The sequence below is a fragment of the Trachurus trachurus genome (genome assembly GCF_905171665.1).
Source record: "Trachurus trachurus genome assembly, chromosome: 21".
NCBI lineage: Eukaryota > Metazoa > Chordata > Actinopteri > Carangiformes > Carangidae > Trachurus > Trachurus trachurus.
In genome coordinates this window covers 20,371,549-20,394,332 of record NC_139899.1, presented here as the reverse complement: position 1 = coordinate 20,394,332, position 22,784 = coordinate 20,371,549, and the positions used below count along the sequence as shown (strand labels likewise).

The following is a 22,784-nucleotide window of genomic DNA, read 5'->3' as shown; positions in this document are numbered from 1 at the left end:
GTGGGGGGGGGGGGGGGGGGGGGGGGGGGGGTCAGGGTTTTATTTTCCTGTGTGGGTCACCCTGGTTGAGTCTCTACTCAACAAAGCCAAAGCAGGTGTTTCCTGATTCTCAGGATAACACAGGTGGTTTTGCAGCACAAAATTCGAAAAGGTGGAAAATCAATGAAAAATGACTCACACACACACAGGTAGACACAAACCACTGCGCTATAGTGAAACATCCGCAACAGTTTGACTTCATGTTTGTCAGCACTTTTTCTGTACTCCAGTCTCTCTCTCTCTCTCTCTCTCTCTCTCTCTCTCTCTCTCTCTCACACACACAACACCTGCGATACCTGTGGCAGCAGTAGTGAATTCATTCATTGAGATAACCATACAGGGGATTTACTTTGCCAGTGGGGAAAACAGCAAAATGCAGAAGAGAGGGAAAAAACTAAAGTAGGCCTTGTGTTGTCAGAAAAACAGCAACAACAACAACAACCCTGCTTGTGTCTGTGTGTGATGGCAGGTGGGACTTCCGAGTCTGGGCATGCTGTTGTTCAGTTATCAACTACACAGGTCATGTCTCCCCCGGCTGACTGCAAACAAACAGCTTTTAGTCACTGCAACGTTGCTGATAGCAAAGAAGAAGCAAGCTAGCGCTGGCTTTTAAAAGGTAGCTGTGTCCTGGCTACTGTATGGGGAGAATGTGGGACAGGGGCGAGTGGTGAGAAACGAGGACGCAGCCAGCCACTAACACATGCCATAGGTTTGCACAGCAGAAGCCAGCTGTTTCATAAGCATGTTTATCCGCATACAACCCGTTAACAATTTCCATCACATGAGTTGCATCAATAAGTAAGACTTTTCCGAGCCATGACAATTCCATTATGAATATTTCACTGTACTGTTTTTTTTTTTTTTTTTTAACATTACACACTGTTGAATAGTTAATGCTTTCCCAGCGTTCACCTAGGCCTCTGCACACAAAAAGCCATCTAACTCCAAACAACATCTGGAGCAGAGATTGAAGTGGCAAGTCATCGCTTGGCCCTCAACACAAGTTCACATGGTGTATATGGGGAGGGTTTTATAATCTTTATGCAACCACTGTGCCTCTTTTGCTCCTGGGATCCACGACCTTGTTTTGTAAAAGGACTCACAAGAGCTTGGAAATTGTTTTTTTTTTCATCTGTAAGAACTGTAATTGAATGTCCCCCGTCAGCCTGTGTTCAGGGCAGACGGGGCAGAGTTAACTTTTAGTGTTACTTATTTCTGTGTGCAACTACATTTCCCTCCTTAATGCCTGTAGATGTATAATATCATCAGATGAACAGATCCAGTTATGCGTGCATTAATCTTTAGTCACTTTGAGTTCTTTGTTCCTTTTTTTTTTTAAGTAAAACGTGTCATTTTCATGGTTGAGAAGCATCTGTCTGCCTCACATCTGAAATATCTCAACTATTGAACAGTATTTTTTCTCCAGAGGATTAGTTCTCACTGTCTGAACCCCTGATTTTCACACTCACAGTACCAATAGGTCAAAGTTGTTGAATTGTCTAATAATTTTTGTTTTACAACGAGATACCTGGAAAAAATAATGACATCCCAGTCTACTTCAGGTGAACTTTGAGGCTAAAATAAATATAGCAAAGCATACTTGGCTGTGTTTCGATACAATCCCAGAGAACAAGAGTCGTATTTAGAAGAAAAATCAGCCACTTCCCCAACAAAAGAGTCATTTTAAAAGGTTTGCTTTCGTGCCAATATACTGGTGTTCAATTAACACAGAAAAAGGAGTCCTAACACCAAGGTGAATTTTATTTGTAACCATAATCTACAACTTTTTGACTAATTATTCATCATCAAAGGAGACAAAAAGCGTTGTGGCGACACCACAAATCTTCCCCTGATTGTCCCCATTCAGAGGAGCCTGTAGGAACCTTTATGTTGTCAAGCGCAGAGCAATGGCCGCATGTAGCACATCATTTCTCATGGCTTATATGCACTATAAATCATGTTGTCCCACGGGGCAATAAGAATGAGCCCTGGACATACGTCCCCCTATCTTCTGTGATATAATGAACCATAAAAGGGCCATGATCCCTCTCTCACAATGACATAACGTGGATGAGCCTCAGACCTGCGATCCATACACACAACAGTTATAAGTCACGTTCGTATTTACTGGCTATACAGCAAAGCCCTTGTGTTGTGGCACTAAATTAACCAGAAAGGGACAGATTCAATTTGTCAGCTCACTTGTGAACAACATGATTTGACAAGCAGGTGACAGATTCATGACGTTGGGTGGTGTCATGTTAGACCACGGACAAACAAGACAGAGATTCAATTCACAATTGTTTACACCTTTTAAAAAAATCTACATGTTATCTAATATGAATATGCGGTGCCTCACAACACTGATGACTTTTTTTTTTGCTTATGTTGTAGTTTTACTACAATACCATTAACCCTCAGGTGTCCTGTCACCCACTTTCTCTTGTATAAACACATACTATATGTAATTGTGTTCAGTGGTTTGTTCCTCCATCTATTTTTATCCCAGCACCTCTAATAAGATCAGCTCCAAACACATTAATATAGAGAGTCTGAGGAGGCAGTTTTCTGAAGAGCTCAGCAGCAAGGAGTGACATGGTGCAGGGTGTGTATGACACAAGGACCTTGGTGCCTCACCGAGTGTCCTTGTCAGCTGCTCTTACCTTTCCTCACCATCAACGTAGCTGCCAACATCTCACATCAATGGGGTAATCAAATAAGGCGCGGTGCGAATCAGTAAATCTGACAACTGGATTTAGCCTGGACCGGTGCACATGAGCGTATAGCACAAACACAGCGACAGTAGTATGTGCAAACTGATGATCTTAATGATGTTAGATGATGAGAGCTCTGTGCGTTATCTATGGCGTAAAGTGCTAAAATCAAATCTTCGCTGAGACGCAACAGGAAAATTGCAGTTGACTCCCTGCTCGATCATCGCTGGCATATTTTTGTCTCAGCTAGAATGAGGAAAAAAGAAGTAAGGAAAAGAAAACAAAGACCCAAATTGCTCCTGCAACATTAACCTACAAAATTAGATTCAGTTGAAAAAAATGGTGATGGAGCAGTTCATAGTTTCAACTTTACAGCAGCCACAACACAGTGCATCTGATGGACTTAGGACCTGTATGTTCTTCATGGTGAGGATTACTAAAGCAACTTTTCCCCTTCATCAACAGTCTGTCTGTCTGTCTGTCTGGGACAAAACACCATGACTTTCCATTTTTTATGATCCAGAAGGTTCAACAGTGGCCGCGTCTCAGCTTCCCTGTCAATGCTCATTCTATTATAAAGTCTCAGATCTGACATATTTTTGCTCTTGCTCGTATTGATCCGCGATTGTCGCACATTCCCATTCCGGCTCTTTTTTCCGCTGGTCGGAAAAGACTGCTGATTTGGTTGGTCAGAAAAACGCATGCACTCCCCCACCCCCACCTCCACCCCCACCGCCCCCCTTTGCGGTCGCAACCTCCTTTGTCGGTGTCAACAGAATCTAGAGTTACTGTGGAGACATTAGGAGGCCTTTTCTTGCTGCCGTGTTGAGTTGGAGGGCACCGGGAGGACATTTGGCCCCCATCACTAAGACTTTGGCATGCAAAAGACCGGTCCTGCTCAGTCTGAAAGGATCAGATTTTACTGACAGGTCATTTTGGAGCAGGTCGAGGGGAGCCGATGTTGCCCTTGCAGGGAAAAGTGATACAGCAGAGGAGGAGGAAAAGGAAATAAAGTGCATCACAAACAGATAAGGGGGAGATAAGGACCCCGGCGCAAAGGCTGCACAGGATTAAACTGATGGCTTAGAAAGGCAAGGAAACATCTCAAGGTAGCATTCAAACACCCCGACACTTACTGTACAGCGCAGGAAACAAAAGAAAGTTAGATTAATGGTCTGACTTCATCTCCAGTGAGTCTGTCTCTGTTGACATTTGACCTGGGGAAAACATGCAATATGTCACCATCATATGGCTTCAACCAAGCATGGAGACAGCCCTGCTCTTTTAGGTTTTATAGCAACAGAAAGACAAGTGAGCGGCGAACATGCAGAAAGCCCTGGGGAGACACATACAGCCATCAGATCAATCAATCACAGGAGCTCGGTTAGAGAAAGTAAGATGCCAATAAAAACCTACCAGTAGCCACCAACGAGAGCAAAGCAAGCCAAAGAATTACACTCAGTGTGACGTTAATCTCACAAAAAAAAAAAAAAAATATATATATATATATATATATATATATATATATATATATATATATATATATATATATATATATATATATATATATATATATATATATATATAAACACACACATTATCTGGATCAGGCTTTCATATTAACTGCTGAATTACAGCCCTTTGTACAGAAAACCCACGCATGGCTCGCTCGGCTGAACATGCATTCAACCTGGGTTTGACCCATTCATGAGACCGCCGCCACAGGTTAATCCGTCTGCGTCAGCGTGTAGAGACTTGAGTGTGCAAATACAAATTGAGAAACCTCACAATTTCACACATTAACATTACAATGTCCCAGATTGAGCTTAGATTCACTTCAGTTTCTCTCTGTATTCATTTGAAAAAAAAAAACAACAGCTTGTAGATGTGGCATGCGGAGCTAAGTGGTGTTAACAGTCAGCGGTCATATAAGTGGGTGAAGCCAGTCGAAAAGCACATTTATTATCTTTAACAGCAGAGTATTTCTCAGAATATAATTTAAAGTAGAAGATGACTTCTTAAAGTTATCAGCACTATGACATTTCGCAACTTGTCTCTACAGTACATCCATCACTTGTTTTACACCGGTGATTTAGGAGGATTCTCCGCTTCATTAGGGACGGGTTTTGAATCGGCGGCCTTTTGCCCTCGACGCTATCAACGACGGGTTTTTAGAAACACAGATCTACATCAGCGCCGGGGCAGTGACCTCTGTACGCTGTGAGGATACCTTGACAAAAAAAGTGATTCTTTGCTTCACTGATCGTTATCAACGCCTCCTCTTTCTATCAGCTCGTCATGTGATTCTCAGGAGAAGCAGGAGAGAGTCACTCTTCACCCTTTCTTTCTTGTTTACCTCCAAAAAAGCTGTCTCCTCTGTCTCTGCAGGGGGGAATTTAAACCACCCTCTTTTCTTTTATCCCCTTCTTAAACATAACACTCTTTACACACCGAACACACACACACACTAAGGGTAATGAAGACAATGTAGCCACTGCTATTTTTCACTTAGAGCAATACTAACGTACAGCGCTGTCATTATTCTGTCATCTCAATTTACTCTGAGTGCATTATACGTTATTCCATGAATGAAATATCCAAAATGAGGTAACTTTATCTCACAAATCAGGACATCTAGTGTCGAATAGTATAGTATTCCCCGCTGCGAGTGCTTGAATGGCTGCTTCCCTATTGATCCCTTAGAAATAGCGATGAGCTTCTATCACAAAGATGAATAGCACAGGGAGGTCAGGCAATTAGGTCAGCACTGTAATGTTATATTCTGTTTCCCTCAATACTGAGACCACTCTGAAAGAGGTCACAGTGAGTATGAGGAGAAATGCTGAAAGGGATGCGTTTCGATGGTTTTCCTCTGTTCCGCCTTAAAGATTACAACTATGCACACGCTCAAATGGAGAGTCGAATTGGTAAATATATGGACCACCTTAAAAGGTTGTTGCATTTCTTCACTTTTCTTCTTGACAAATACGTGGATGACATTTTTTGTCAACATGTGGTTTGAAGTCATGCTGACCTCGGCTGGAGTTATCAATGTGTCCTTGGATAATGTGTCCTGCCAAGACTGTAAGAAGAAATAACTAACTGTTATCATTCACATGGCCGCCTGTCAGAGTGTTGGTTATTCTTTACGTGTGCAAACAACGATGGCTCACGCGGATGTGAGTTAGCAGCCCAGAGTTGGGCCTTTTCAGGTCTGAAATTGGAGCTATCTGAAAGCCCCATCAGCTGGGGGAAAAAAAGCTAATTTAACTTTTAACTGTATAATGATTTACACACAACTCCAACTCCATTAAGGAATTAGAGTATTTAAACAAAGGATAGCATAAAGGTGCTATTTGCTACAAAATTTGATTATCTGAAGCAAAGACATCTCAATCTAAGTAAGGACAAGGTGAGAAAAAATGATTGTGTTTTTGTGTGGCAGTGGGTTTTATATAATGCATTTTTCACCAGAATTTTGTATTATTCATTTGCATTTTTTTTAATCTTTCAAATATCACTTCAAATATTTCACAGATTCTTCAGATTTTTTTCTCCAAAAGATTTTACATTAGACCAGCTGGTACAACATACTAAACCCTCAGAGCAGGAGAAAGTGCATTAACCTTTAAGTGGGTTTTAATATTGATCCTTTGGAAATTTGAGTCGAGCTGAGTTCAGAAATCAAACCCTTGAAACAAAAAAAAGAAAAGAACACAGCTTAGGTTTTTTAATGCCAGTGGCGGTATGTACGTATATAAATCACCTGTTCTTCCCTGCAACAAATACAAACCTGATAGCACCATTTATCTGGTCAGATCGTGGTCATGTAACAAATATAACAAAACTGTGTTAATAGGATCCTCTGATGGAGCAGCTAAGCTACGATCTGACAGTACAATCGCTCAAAAAAGGGATTTTACTTTTACTCAGCTTCAAGGATTTTGGATGTAGTCTGAGCGAGGTACAGTGATGCACCTTGGCCAGACCTTCTCTCTCTCTCTCTCTCTCTCTCTCTCTCTCTCTCACTGTGCTGTACTGTCTTATAACACACTCCCACATTCACACAGCAAAACCATCCTCACACAGGGAGCTCGCTACAGACTCAGCAACTGTCATTAAAACAGTGTAAACTCGTAACGATGCAGCGGGAAAACATCAGCACTTTGGACTTTGGTGCAGAATTCAAATTCAACATGTTACATATGAGGTATGTTTGTAGTGCACTCACACTTTGAATAAAGGATGGTTCACATTCAACTTATGCATCTCTGTATCTCATGTGTGGCTTGTGCAAATCCAGTCTGAACTATTTTTACACCTGATCTTGAGAGGTGAAGAAATTTCCATGCAAAACTGACCATCGCTGATCACATGACCTTAGCAAATCCAGGGCAATACACAGCCAGCCTCCATTAACATACCTCCACGTCTTATTCTCACAATCCTCACTTGAGCGCATATCCAATAAGGAGACAGATGCATTAACTAGCACAAACCAGGATGTACCTTTTCACTTTCTTGAACACTGGCATACAAGACTGAGAGCAGAGCAGAGGCATGTAATCACAATCTTATAAGTCTTTCTATACCTTGGCATTATGATTGGTGAAAAATGATTGGTGGAAGAATACGTATATGCATTTCAACACAGATCTCTGAGTTGTTACATAACTCCTCTGCCGCTAAACTGGGATAAGATGACTCTATTGAGAATGTCACAAAAGACGGCCAAGAGTCAGTGGATAAAGAGCAGGTCTGCCAAAGTGACTGCTTCATTAGCCATTATCAAAGAGCAGCCCTAATGTCACGTTAGGTAAGGTGTCGACTCAAGACTCAGTTATTGTGAGCAAGTGGGTTTGTCAGGTCAGGAAGTTCATGAGTCAAGAGAGGAGAGGAGAGGAGAGCAGAGGAGAGGAGAGGAGAGGGACTGTAGATCCAGAGCCTCAAATCAATCTACTTTGGCCTCGAAAAAGATTTATATTTCATGCAGAAACAAATAACATGGAATAAACTCCTCAAGTGCTGCAAACATACCAAAAAAGCCCTCCTCCTCTTTGGCATGAAGAACATAACTGAGAAACTGAACCATACACATGCATGCAAACATGCTCTCTTTCTCTCTCTCACACATACAGTACACCCACACACACACGCTCTACAAGGTGTGACCTTCAGGTTTGATCATCTGCAATGCAGTGATTAGTTTTATTGGTATGGAAGCAGACTGCATTGATAAGACTTCACATCAGCTCCCTGTGTTTTTTTTTCATTCATACATCTCAGATCATTCCTGTTCCTGAATCTGTGATCTAGAATGTATTCTCATAACGAGCGGATCATAATGCCGTGATAAAACAGGACAACAGGTTAATTATTGTGTACGTTTGTTAAGCGTCTTATACAAAAGTTCACCAACTCCACGCTGAGACTCACCCTGCTCTTCTTGTTCAGCCTTTAACACCTTTCGTACACGCCGCTCCACAATCTTAGCAAAAGTCTTTGCCTCCATATTATCTAGCAGGACAACTCTACAAGAGATGTAGCTTTGATTTGATTCAGTTCTCAAACAACAGATTTGATCAAATTTAGAATAAATACACCTCTTCCTCCACTGCTGCTGAACTTTTAATACCCCTGACACACCGTCCCACAGAGCTTGACACAACCTTTTTAATCTGATCACAGCCACCTTCTCACACGTGTGCACATACCTTGCCTGTCTCACACTTGTGACAGGAGAGACCCCCCCCTACCCCTGCCACTGTCTCCCCCTACCAGCACCTTCCAACATGCAGATAAGCATATCCCACAGATACCACTGACACTTTCTCCGCCGGCTGGAGGTAACCTACCAGAAATGTCAAGTGCTGTCATGTCATGGCTAAATGGTGTTGGTGAAATGGCAACTTATGAGCTGCCAGTGTGACGTGTGACTGCAAGAGAGACTGTGCGCCGCAACTGAGTCACCAAAAAATAAACCTAAAAAAATATGTATATATATATATATAAAGTGCAGCTGGTGACTTCCGCAACGTGATGTTTGGTACTGAAGCGTTTCAGCTTCCACTCTGTCCCCTGGTGCTGTATCTGTGAGGTCTCCGACACACTGTACCTGAGTGCCTCCCCGGCTCTAGCCTAGTGTGTATAACTGGAAACAACTGGCCTTTTTCTGTGCAGAGAGCCGAGCACTCACCATCACAAACAGGTTACTTAGTCACTGCCCAGCCCATCATTTCTCCCTCCCTCTCTCTCTCTCTCTCTCTCTCTCTGTGTCTGAATAAAAGGACAACGAGCAGGCCGGCCTTAAAAACTGTGGGAATTGAACTTCAAGGCGGGAACGTTGTAAGAGGAGAACGGAAACGAGAACTTCCAAAAGGTCATCATAAAAATGTTGACAAAGCTGTGTAAGTGGCCAGGAAGAGAGGGGAGGAGGAAGGCAACGAAGTGCTGGGTTTGCCCGGTGTGATGAATGAGACAGAAGCTCTGGGGCTTCTGCCATTTTTTGCTTCTTTTTTTTTTTTTTACAGCAAAACTGTCTGGAAGTGTTCCACTGCTCCCAAACAATGTACACAAAAATGAATGCATACAGAGAGAGAGAGAGAGAGAGAGAGAGAGAGAGAGAGAGACCGAGGGAGAGACAGAGAGAGAGAGAGGGAGCAAGCAGGGGAAAGACAGAGGCAGCAGCAGCACAATACTGCCTGCTGCACTGCAGCAAAAATCTACACAGCATACCGTAGCCACCACACAACCTCCAGCACTGCACAGAACAGACCCCTGTACGGAGGGAGGAGGGATGGAGGCAGACGGAGGGCAGACCATGAGCATGTGTGTGAAGCTGGGGAAGAGTGAGTGGCGGAAGAGAGAGCAAAAATACGTTAATGATCAACAAATAACATTTGATATAAAGAATTGTGAATTTCTCTCAGGATTCAATGAAAAATGATTTTTTTTTAAAAACACCTGTATGGACACCTGTAAGCCAGTGAGCCACAGCTTGTGCTGTTAAAAAGCTTTGTGTTGACATCAAGATGGAGAGAGTTCCCTGCAACCACGAGGATGAGCTACTGTAATGAGGTATTCAGAGAGAAACAAGAAGAAAGAAATGCAAAGAAGTGACATTTGGGGGTGGAAGAGGGAGGGGATAAATATGATCCATGTCCTTTTTCAGTAATAGACCCATCAGTTTGGAGGTTTATCTGATACCAAGACACAGAACCATACAGTACATTCTCATATTAGGAGGGACGGTGTCTGGCTGAAGGTTTGTGACCGGCCATCGCAGCACAATGCCAGAGGACGTTGCACCGTCGCCTGGCAAACGTTGGTTGGGTTGCAACTCTCTGCACCCCTGCTGCATCAACACAGTCTGGTCCCAATTAAATGAATGACAAGGCTTCATTGTTTCACATGGTTTTAGTCGGTATACGTAGACGCACAGTGAACGGTACGAAGCCTCAACAAAGGCTTCACAACATCTGAGCCGAACAGAACATCAACTAACAAACGCTCTTAAACTCACAGTGAACTTAAGAGCAGTGAACAGACGATGCCAAGTTGCAAATTAATCCGAGCACCGTGAGCGCAGAGAAACGCACCAAAACCTGGACAAACCTGGCAACCCAGAAACAAAACAGAATCAGAACAGCCAACGGCAAAGAAGCAGAGACAGAGCAGCACTGCAAAACTGTGGCCTGTGTGTGATGAAATAAGAAGAGCCATCTTCTCTACCAAAAAAAAAAGCTGGACGCCAACAACTCAACACACTCCCAAACCAGAAAACAAAATCCAATATCTATTGGGGGCAAACAGTGACATAGCAATGAAAAGCGTCAAAATACAGGGTGTCAGAGCAGGTCAGAGCCTGAGAGGAAACCAGCAGAACATCACATTAAACTGTAGCGTTTATACTCTTACATGGTTCTCACTGTTTTAAGACCACAAACCTTTCTCCTTTCATTACTGTGCAAACCATTTGTCATCCTTTTTTTTTCCACGTACTGCATTAACACTGTAAACCTTGAACAACATGCCTTGGCAGCGTTGTACCGTATTATGGTAATGCAAATAAAGCAAATTTGAATTTGAAAGAAAGAGAGAAGGCGAACGAGAGAGATAGAGAGAGAAATACAGAGAGCGTCGTCTCTGCAGCTTCCAGGGAGCACAGTCAGATGATGGACAACAGTAATAAATGAGCTACAGGGCCAACAGTGAGTCATGAAATCATATCAGCAATCAATCATAATCAAGTCATTGAAATGTACTTCCAGCACAGGACAGGAGCGGACCCAGCTGACCTCACTCTGTGTTTCCCTCCAACAGTCCTCATTGCTCTGAAACGGTAGAGCAGCAAGCCACTTTAGCAGTGTGCCTCTGGCTGTATGATTTGTAGTAACACATACTGTGGCTCAATAACAAACACTAACACACACACACAAAAAACACACACAGGTTTTGTTCAGCCATGGTGTGTTTGATAAAGGTTAAAAACGCTACATTCCTGTCATCGGAGCCACAGGGAACGTGGTCCAAGCTCCTCGTCGTGTCGCATACGCAACATGCTAATGTGACTGCATCATTTCCCGCTCCTGGATGATGATGGCCTGCAAACAATATTAGTAATAATGCGCGGACGCACTCAGCAGACTCTGTCGGCTGTTTAACCCTTCAGCCACTGGACCAAATCTTTTTATCTGTGTCAAAATTACAACACCGGACGAAGGTTGCTTTCTTCTAATTATACCCACTGTCCCCTTGTTGTTTGACTCATGTAATCCACTTATGTTGTTTTTCAGCAGCATTTCCCACAATACTTGTTTATTTTCTGCTGTATTAACCTCATCTGTGTCCTCATCCTGCGTAGATGTTACACCGATGAGATAATGGGATGACTTGTATCACTGTAATTCACTCCTGTCAACACACACAAAAATTTTAAAAAGAAAAGAACATTTAAAAATCAACCGGTAACTGCATTGAGCTAAGGATACTGATTTCATGCTGTCTGCATCATTGAAGAAAGATATGAAATTCGAAGTCAAACACACTCCGGGACACCGTCTTCCTGTCCCTGCAGTGTGAGCTTAATCTTTGTTCTTTTCTCTGTCTTTTAAATAATGGTTCGTCTCACCAACGCTGAGAGTTACATAAACATAACAGTGTCACTGATTGACGAATTCTATAAATATTCTGAAGTACCGGTATGCAATGTTTGCATACATCAACAGTCCCGAAACATGGAAGATAAATAAAAATGTATGTTGAGCAAAAGTTTACAGCTGTAATGCAACTGAAAACTGTAATTCTGTCTGCTTATCAAGGGTAGAATATGATGTCACTGTTTACCATCAGAAAAATGCCATTGACATTTCTGTATCAGCTGCATAGAAAGCAAAGCAGTGCATGATACATGTTGCTGTTGTGATGTGACTCAAAATAAACGTGCGATCATCTTTCCAGCAGGAGCTGACCCATTAAAACTACATCCACCACTGGAGCGGTGCCAAGCGCTTTGGTGAGCTGCTGGTCACAGGAAACACTGAAATAGCTTGTATTATGTTAAATTGTTTGTTTTCAACACTGGCATAAATCAATGTTACTGTGTTACAGTAATACACATATCTCAGAGTTATAAAACCACAACATTTCTTTGGGTTGGGTCCAAGATCTGGGATAACAGTGGAGTAGAGAGGAGGAGAGGAGAAGAGAGGACTATAGACTGCAGCAGGAGGACTGGAATTGAAGCAAAGATCTGCAAAAAACAAACGTGTGAGACAGTTTGAGTCTGAGAGGATATGGAGATAAAGAGATAGTGGGGTCAACCTGCTCCTTATAGACAATCTGGGTAAGCTTCAGTCAATGAGTCTTGTCTATACAGCACAACTTCTTGCCTCTGGTAACCACTGACGGCCCCTCATGTACACAACCATATCGTTGCAGCCTCTCAGATTGTGCTATGTCGACATGTACAGCTGATATGATAACCCTACAGAGAGTAAAGACTCACACTAAAAACATTTCCACCATAATCATGTCAGCGTTTGGTCTAAAAAGGAAATGCCAGTGGGTGAGAAGACTTTTGAGTTGTTACAGCAGGGATGAATGAGTCGAAAAACCGCGCTGGTATCAGTTGAACACAAGCGCCTGGATGTTTTACTGTAATTTCCGTAAAGGTAGATAAACACTGTGGCGCCACTGAAACATCAAGTCCAACAAAAAATGTTGCAGCAGCAACAACTGAGCAGGAGTCAGGAACTGGTACTGGTGTAAGACCAGAGCCTGCATTCATCAAACTGCAATTAAAGATGGAAGTAAAAGTGATGGATTTTTTACTTTCACCAAAACACTCTTTTTCTCGCTCTCAAAATAATAAAAACTAATTATTAAACTTCTTCTGGACTTAAAAAGGCTTTTAAATTCAAGAGGGCTCCAGGGGTCGAGTCAAGTCCAGTTGTTTTTTTTATAGTGATGACGATATAAACCACTATCGATAATGTGAAAAACCACATCGCTGCAATAACGATTCATTACTGTACAGCCCCACTTTTCATCACACTGCCAGAAAAGAGTTTAAGTAAAACTGGATCCTTAGGCTTCTACTAAAAACTGAATATCCAGTTTCTGTAACAGTAGTGGCTCCAGAAGATGGTCAAATATAATATATTCAATGTTTATGTTTTTAGTAGCCTTTCATATACCATTTACCATAAACCTTTCACACATGAACAGAAATAGGATACGCTTTTTTTCCTCTTTATTTTCAACAACCATTCTCATCTACGAAACGAGAAGCCTCACTGGATGTTTGCTTATGTCAATGAGACTCTCTGGCAATTCAGAGAACTGACCTGCTAATGTCACAACATAAGCCTTTTGAGTGGATCATTTCTGGTTTCTATCAAATCAATAAAGTGGGTATAGTTGTGCACACTATGGCACATTCAACAGAGGATACCTAAATGTTTCATCAATAAGCTCCATGTTATCAAGTGGCATCAAATCAGTACTCATTTTTCATATGTTGAAGCATCTTGAGCCCACAACACTCTGATTAAACCTGTTCATCTACTTGCAGATTACTATTGTCAATCATACAACACTGAGGCATTTCTGACATGCACTTTAAGGCAGCGATGATGAACTTCAAAAAGGCACATGCTCTCCTGCACATCTGTTCAAACTTCTGGTACAGTAAATACATGAACTTATGGTCTAACTGCATTATACTCCCTTGCTCTTCCTCTCTCTGCTCAGCAGAGCCCAGCAGATCCAGAAAAAAAAAGAAGTAGCTTCACAGCACATATCATGTGCACAATCCTCTGGGATCCGTTACAACATGTCACATGTCAGAGAGAACCTGTTTACAGCCGTGTTCCCCCGGCTGCTCCTCACACAACGCTACACCTTCGCTCACAGAAGTGGGTGACATGTCACACAGCTCCTACTATTAAGGGCAGAGGATGAGCCAAATTACAAGATGATTTATGAAGCCTCCATAAGACACAGGGCAGAAAACCAAGTGGGGAAAGCGCAGGCTCCACTATCCTGCTGCGATGACTATTCTGAGACGTACCTCAATTTTCCAGTGTTCCTGGAAAAGAATAGAGCTATTACAATTGTCCATGCACTCGGTAAATCCAGTTATAAACTACTGAGGTCAGTGAAATTAGGAAGTCCTTGACATGAACCTGTTACACTTTAGAGAAAAAAAAAGTTAACTTGCACCTGTGTGTTCAATTTCATAATAGGACTATTGACAAAAGAACTGGATGTTCAGTTGCATCACCCTCAGACAGTTACATTTAGGGTTACGTTAAAGTATAGTGTGGTGCAAGTATTTATAAGATATCATACTACACATTTACATTTTAAGAAGAACAATACTGTTCATCTAATTTTCATGAGCTTTAGTTTCAGTCTTTTTGCACTTGCATGTAGCTTAAGTGCATTTCATGAAGTTAAATAAGTCAGCAGGGGAAAGAGCTTTCAACAAACACATCATAAATCTGATGATGGCTTCATTAGCTAGCTGGCAAATAAAATCTGCTTGTGTGAGATGTCATTTCTGCTGGCAAAAATAGAGGACTTGCCAGATGAAAACATGAGGCTTGTTTTTGTCTGGAAATAAAAGACGAGCGGTTTAGTGAATCTGCTATCAACACTGGATGAATAAAAGCTTGTCAAGGGTGATTAACAAAGAGATAACTGGGCGATGAAAACGGTTTAAGTAGAGCTCTCGAGTTTTCTCGAGATATAATACAGTCTTAAAATGTGTTTAAACTTTTACTGTATTTTTTTTGTCTTGAAATAAACAGACTGATCTCAGTGTCACATGCAAGATTGTGGGGAACGTGTGACTTTTAAGGCCAAGAACCAGAAATTCCACTGACCTTAAATGACTCAAAATGACTTAAGACAAGAAAGTTCATAAAAACTGACAATTTGAGAGACAGTTTATGACACTCTGAAACGCTTCCTTCAAATCAGACAAGATTGTGTCTGTGCTGTTCCGCGAATGCCCAATTTCTTCCCTCTGTCCGACATCACTCATAACAGCCACCACCATCAGGAAATGAACAAGGACGAAATGCATTTGTCACCAGGTTTCTAAAGGTGACTGATTTGATTACACTTTGTAAATGTCATGCAGACGGTCTAATAAGGAAAAATACACAGAGCAAACTTCCCCTCACAAAGCTGTCTAATTTTGCCAAATCAGCATCATTCACAGTAATCACATTGTACAGTAATCTCATTCAGCTACACAGTGCTCCTCGCAGCAGCAACCCACAACACCACAGGGAAACTGTATCTATGACAAACAACACAGAGCAATCACCAAATCGTTGCCTCTGACTCGCATGCTACCTGCAGCCCTATTTCTGTTTGGCCTTTAACGAGGTTGCAACAAATACATGTGAGTGTATATCAATCGATGTGTTTCACATCACCTGCTGTTATGACACTGATAGTGTGTTGTTAGACACCAACACTTACTGAGCAACAAAGACTAATGCCTTTTTTTTTTTTTTTTTGCCTGATGTGACTTTAAACAGTTTTGGTGAGAAGAAAGGTGTGTTAGACGGCGCATCAAAAGAAGATATAACCTTTTAAAGTCGTTACCAGGGATACCACAGTTTATTCAAATGTCCTCAAGTAAAAGTAGACACACAAATCCATCATCTGCGCTTTGCCTCCATCTAAAAGGCCAACAATTTTACAGTTTACTGTTATTATCTGATAGGCAAGCTGAAACCGACTCCAGTGAGCTTGACAAAAAAATACATCAGATTAGTCAAGCTGGCTTTGAGGACCAGGCAGAGCAGGTTCGACACAAGACGGTGTTCAGTTTTTCCTCTGCTAAAACGTCCCAGTCCAACTTGCAAGCATTGTTTAAAATGTTTAAACCTGCATTCAGATTCTTTTAGGGCCCACCATCGTAGAGCCCGACTCCCTCCCTCCTCTTTCTGTCTCTCTATATATAGGCCTATACACACCGTATATACATTTGCCCTCTCGTCTGAGCTGATTTGTATGTAAACTTGATTGTCTCACAGAGGGAGGCAGAACGGCAGCCAGGAACTTGAATCTCATCGCCCCAGCAGGTCATATCTCAAGAGCAGGACAGAGACAGCCCAAATTAATTCACTGTGGAAACTGATGATGCCGCTGCCATTATCACACCCCAAAAAGATGAAACCATGTTTCTTGTTGACCTGTGACATACCCACTGCAGCGACATACTTCATCCCATTTCCCCAATGATCTCCAGAGCATAACACGGCTCACACCATGTCTGAGTTTTTACTCTGCCGTGAGAGGAAAATCAGCCCTTGACAACCTCAAAGCATAAACTATCTTCTGCTCCATATTAATGCTGCACTTTCACTGTCTTTCTCTCTATTAAATTCCATTGTAGGATGTGTGCACTGGCAGCTATTTTTAGAAACAGGGGGTTCACCAGAGAGATACATAGTATGAGGAAGTGCTGCTTTAAAATGCTCCTTAATGAACATGTGAGCTCGTGCTAAACTTGTTAAGTATAACCCCCTTGTTTTTGTTTTTTTTGTTTTTTTAATCGGATCTGTGATGTGTGAGGGACTGTAAAACCCCTGTGCATTGAACAGAGACGCTACTGCAGTTTGGCCGTTTACAAACTTGCTGCAATGTTTCTGTATGAAACCTAGCAACATGCCACAGTGTTTGGAAGAGGATATTTTTAGCTACTCTGCTGTTATTCTAATTGTAGGAGTTCTTGTTTGAATCCTACCCATCCCCTTTAATTACACTGCTGTTTCTTTGTTGCCACAAATTAAACTAGCGTGGGTATTAATGACGAATGTTTTAATTGTATAAAGGATCCATCTTACAATCAAATTCTCAAACTGTTCTCCGTTTTGTTTTGTTTTTGTTAAAAAAAAAAGCTCAATTTGAGATATTGATCTGAGGTAAAAAAAAAAAAAAAAAAAAAAAAAAAAAAAAAAAACTGCATTGTGAAAAGACACTAGCAGCAGGATCTGGTTATTAAAGTGCACATATCATTTTAGATTACACTGGGGAAGATGCTGCTTATCAAACAGTGCACAATGAAAAAAGTCTATTGTACACTAATAGATTCATAAACTATTTGAAATAACAGCAAACAGTATCTAGACACATGCACATGCACCTTATCAAGCCATTCCTTATGCTTACACAGAGTTCCCTACAGCTTTGAATACGAACCTGAGCCTGAGTTTTTAGGCATCGAGAGCATGTAAACACAACTCATAAAAAACATGTTGCATGTCCAAACAGCTGGCTTTTGTTATTTCAATCTCTTCATCAATGTTTTTATGATTTGGGATAAAGTTATTTTCTTTATAGTTGTATATTTTTAGTTTGTGTTATCACAATCTGTACAAAGTTACAGTCTTCCATTGGTCAGCATGTTGGGCCATGGCAAAAACATGTTCATGGGTCAGACTACAGCTTACACTCAAACCTCCAGTGTACCCATAGGATAAAAAAAGAGCAGTAGCATTACAGAGTCTATAGCCTCAGTAGGGCTTCCTGGTTCTGTCACACACCATAGATCTGAGATACGCTATGAACCACCATCACATGGACACCTGGGTTTTCAGTGACCTGTACTGTCAGTTTGCTGTCAATGAGCCGCTGCTGTGCGACTCAGAGAGAGCCACCTACTGACTTGTGTAGTTCTGCCCTTTCAGCAAACCTGGCTGTTTGTTGTCCGTATATTACAGCTTTACAAGACTACCAAAGCCTGAGATACTGTATGTCAGTGAGCACCAATCACCGCTGTCTCTTTTTATTACATGTGGCGCATCATGACAACTTTCTCCTCTAACGCTTACCACCCAAATGTCCTCATTAAACCACTGTCGGTCATTGTGGCTGTATGCCCCATTCATTCAATGACATCCTCAGAGTTTTACAGTGACAACTATGAGGTCATTTTCACAAGCTGCAGGGTGAAACTTACTGTATCTCCATCCAATGCCACTCAGCTAGTTCATTACGTAATTGACCTAATGAAGTACATTCACTCAAAGACATGTACCCATGCTGGGGCACAAGAATGAACATTAAGGGGAGGTCAGCGAGGCCACTAGCTCCAAACCACCAACCCTACAGATAAGCTAGAGTAGAGATGGAACAATTTGCTGGAAAACAGGGATGTAGCTGGAAGAAAGCAAACAGGTCAGTCCTATAAAGGCTTAGTGAGACTGGTGGCAATTTTGTAAAAACAGCTTAAAAAGGGAACATGTAGGCTAATCTGCCCAACATGGTGGCAAATTGCCATGTATCTACCAATAAAGTGGACCATTCTGCTGTATGCTTCAACTTTGACCCTACATTTCACTTGCATCAGAAGACAGCGTCTCTCTGTGGTTTACCTTATCCTCAGACTCATCAGGCGAAGTGACAGCTTCTGGAGTGCGGGTGAGTCCGAAGACAGCAGATGCTTCAATCCCACTACTGTCAGGGGCCAGGAAATAACTGTTATGATACACAGAAACATTGTATCCATGACATCTAGCCTCCAGAAAAAGCCATCTATTTCAAGAGATACTCCATAGGCCTATATCTTCCCTAATTGTGCATCAAACCAGTGGCAGAGACTAATGCATTCCCACTAACTTTAATAGAAAAGGCTGAATATTTAATGCTGTACTTTGAAGACATAATATCTTACACATAATTCCCAGCAAGCTATTGGTAATTAAATTCCAAAACACATACAAGAACCTCATACTATACAGATAGAAAACATCAAAGCATCTTGTCCCTGCTGCTGCCCTCCCTAATAGACTGGACGAGACTTTTAACCTCCTCAGATGCACTGGTGATGCTCAGCAAGTATAAGCCTATAGCTTTTGAGTGTGGAAAGAGATACAGATAACAATCACTGAATTATAAGCCAGATGTTTATATGTTGACAAAGGCAGAGAGTCTTATTGATACAGCCCGATTGGCTTAGTCTCTCTGTGTTCTCTCAGTTATGTTGTGTTGCTAAAAATACAGCAAAAGAGCTGGAGCACTATATCTAGGCCTTTGCAGCTCAAGCCGTGTGAGCACTATACTGGAAACACCTGCCTTTGCTGACAGAGGGCCACACAGAGGAATCTCCATCCTACTACTACAGAAATGATAGAAAATCCTCTGAGGTTGTTTGAGGCACCTCTGTAGCTGAAACAAATCTGTTGTGTGATTTGTTTGACAGTGCTGGTTCAAAAAGTTAGCAGCTTTTTGAGTCATAAGAAAGAGCACAGCACCCCACTGACACAGTCTGCATCCTGGCCTAGTTCATTTCCCAGTGAACTAGCTACTGGCTCTATCTGCTGCTTCAGCACAAATCCTGACAATTGCGCCCACACTGTCAATTTATGATAATTCAATAATGAACAACCACCAGGTAAATGTGGACAAAGGCACACACTCTCAGGTGGACTGACGGTTAAGGAAGTTCATTCACCCCAGAGCCTACTCTGGTTTAGCTATAGTCCCAAATTGCACCTTCATTTAAGCAGCATTTTTGCATTTGAAATGAATTCACACTGTCAAGTTAAGATAAACAAACACATGTTGTGACAAAGCACTCACCACTGCCACTGGTATGGAGGAGACGTTTCCAGCTGATCCGTTTGAGACATTGCAAGAGTCTCCAAGTTGACGCTGCCTACTGAAAAATAAACTAACGAAGAGGGCGACCGGATGTGACGTAGCTCCAAATAAAATGTCAGATATAAAATTTCAGATAGTTGGTTGTATAAAAAAAAAAGGAGCTTATTGGAAGAAAAGAAATAAGTAGTTCTGTGATTCTGTATTCTCACATATTAAAAAACATGCATGAATATAAAAAAAAAGTTATTCATATTGAACGCTAAATTAATACGGACTAAAAAGTATATAGCCTAAATGTAAATATTGGACGTACTGTTTATAAATATGAATTAACATAATAATAATAAAAAAAAAAAAGTTTATTTCTCGTTACAAGCAAAACTCATAACCTCGATGTTGCTTGCTAAAAGGTTGGTTTGCTAACAGGTAAGTTAACGTAACGTAACGTAACGTCGTTAACTGTGCCGGTCGGGACACAAGTGTTGTTTCGTTCCGTCCTCTCTTTAGTTTGTCCCTGGTGTTACGAGGAGTCTTGGAAGGATCTGAAAAATGCATCTGAACGTGTGGTATGTGTGTTTACATGAAAACTGCGAGCTTTTCACGAAGTCAAAGTCGCATTTGTAGAAAACGGCTAACTAGCATTAGCATCGTTAGCACCAAGTCAATCCATGCTAAAGTGCTCTGTAGGAAAATGGTGATTATTACTCCATGAAAGGCGCAAAGTCGAACACAACTATTATTTGACTGTCACGTTAAGTGTACTTTGTAGGTTTTACAGATGTTTTGGGTGATAGTAGACAGTGTTTTTGTCGTCGCTCCTGCAGCATCAGCATGGCAAAACAGTCCCGCTACAGTATGATGATGATGATGATGATGATCTACTACACTGCAGTTGCAGTGCCGGGAAACTGTACTGCTGCTGAGCACATCATCCTCAAACCCCACAACCTGCAGGTAAAGTAGTCCGCACTACATGTTGTCCACCTGGGGCTTTTCTCTCATACCTACAGCAGCCTGTTGAAATAAACATCCCCTGCTCACTGAGGCTCTGCAATGTTGCATTTAATTAGCCACAAAATTAAACTCATAACCGTCTGTGTGACACGGAAGGCGAGGGCTTTTGTGTGTTGCTTTTTCTCTCTCTCTCTCTCTCTCTCTCTCTCTCTCTCTCTCTCTCTCTCTCTCTCTCTCTCTCTCTCACACACACACACACACACACACACACACACACACACACACACACACACAAAAGTCCACGGTCTGAATAGAAAAGATGTCGACTGCTTTAAGTGCAGGATTTGCATCAGTGCAGTGGAGCCTGATTCCCTTTTTTTTCCCCACAGTCCTATTCGCACCTCTACTTGGCTGCCCTGGCTTCTTCAACACAAAATCAACTCAAGTGCTCATAAAAAATCATAACCCCCCTCCCTTCCCACCACACACACACACACACAAGCCCGCATGATGTATCTACACTGGCCTGTACAAGCCGAGAGATAGACATGAAAGAATAGTCTGTCTCCCCCGGCTGCCTTGCTGAAAACATAGCGAGTGTAGCCCATTTAATCGAGAAGTGGTGTTGCAGAGGGGGGAATGAATGCTGCTGCAGTAAACCCGAGGATGGAATAATCTGGTTAGGGGGGAATCACGTTGGACAGAATCTGTGCGTGGATTTGATCCACCGAAAAAAAACATGTGTGTGTGAGAGAGAGAGAAAGAGAGAGTGTATGAACGAGAGAGAGAGAAAGAGAGGGAGAGTGTGTGTGTGAGCGTGTGTATGTGTGAGCGCTATTTAAAAAGTTAGGAGATCATGGTGCCGTGATGGTGCAGGCAGGGGGGGCTTTTTTTTGTGTCTGTGCGCTGCGCGTCCCCAAAACCATGGTGCTCGCCGATAGTAGAGCTGCACAGACAGAATAAGTTGTTCCCCCCTCCCAGCGCCTCTGCATGATCCACTCGCTGCATAAATATGATTGCAGATCTATCACCATTACAACAAACAAACGAATAACGCAGATCCGGCACACGCGCACGCACACACACACACACAGACTCTGTCTCACACACACTCACGCCGGCTCACAGCGAAACGGAGGAGTAGGCATAATGGTGATGAGCTTACCACTTGGATTCTTGTTTTTCTTAAGACTCTTGCCACAAAGACACTGCAGCATATGCGTTCCTTTGCTGAAAATGTTCCAAAGAAACCACATTGATTTGGGCGAAGAGCAATCCAGTGGCTTAAACACCCAGATATAGATGAGATCCTTGCGGTTGCATAATAACACAATTGGATCAGTTCTCCAGGACAAGGCTACCAATTGTATCATAGAAAAATAGGTATATCCAAGTCCTATGCGTTTTCATTCACGTGGCAAAAATATTCAGTATCTGTCAGACTTCGTAATAATGGTGTGTTTTCTTCCTTCTGGCGTATAAAGAATGCCTCCTCAACTAGTCGATAATAGAAAATATACTCTGTAAATTGCATGTGTCGCACCGGGAGGAGACGGGCCGCCAGTAAACAAACACAACTAACGTGAAAACAGTAAAACCCGGTGGATTTCCGAGGAGAAAATCATTGCCTATTAGTTCATCACTCTGAGGAGAGGAGGGTGGATCTGCACAGCATCAAAAGCCAAGGGAGGATGCATCCTATGCACAGACTGCTGCAATGATAGCCCCAACAAAACACCACATTGCCGGATCAGGTCCAATTCGTCTCTCCTATAAAGCAGCTTGTTTGGCGAGGTCAGATAACACCAACCTCAGTTCTCATTTCTTGTAGTCCCACACTGCAACGTTTCTGTTAAAGCCCAGGCTGGGGTTCTTGGTGTGTGTGTGTATGCGTGAGTGTGTGTGTCCGTGATTCCTGGAGTGTGCGTTTCTTCCCGTGGGGTATTTTCC

The 22,784-nt window shown here is 42.1% G+C and overlaps 1 protein-coding gene across 1 annotated transcript in view; it reads right to left on the bottom strand.

Annotated features, from left to right (window-relative positions):
* fgf14 (fibroblast growth factor 14) overlaps positions 1 to 22,210 on the bottom strand; it is a gene marked incomplete at both ends in the record, with an annotated part of 98,599 nt that extends 76,389 nt beyond the window's left edge. Inside the window, one exon of the mRNA XM_083996475.1 lies at positions 22,000 to 22,210. Within this exon, the coding sequence (XP_083852601.1) occupies positions 22,000 to 22,207 (208 nt within the window). The remainder of the gene's footprint in view (positions 1 to 21,999) is intronic.
* Positions 22,211 to 22,784: the final 574 nt, after the last annotated feature.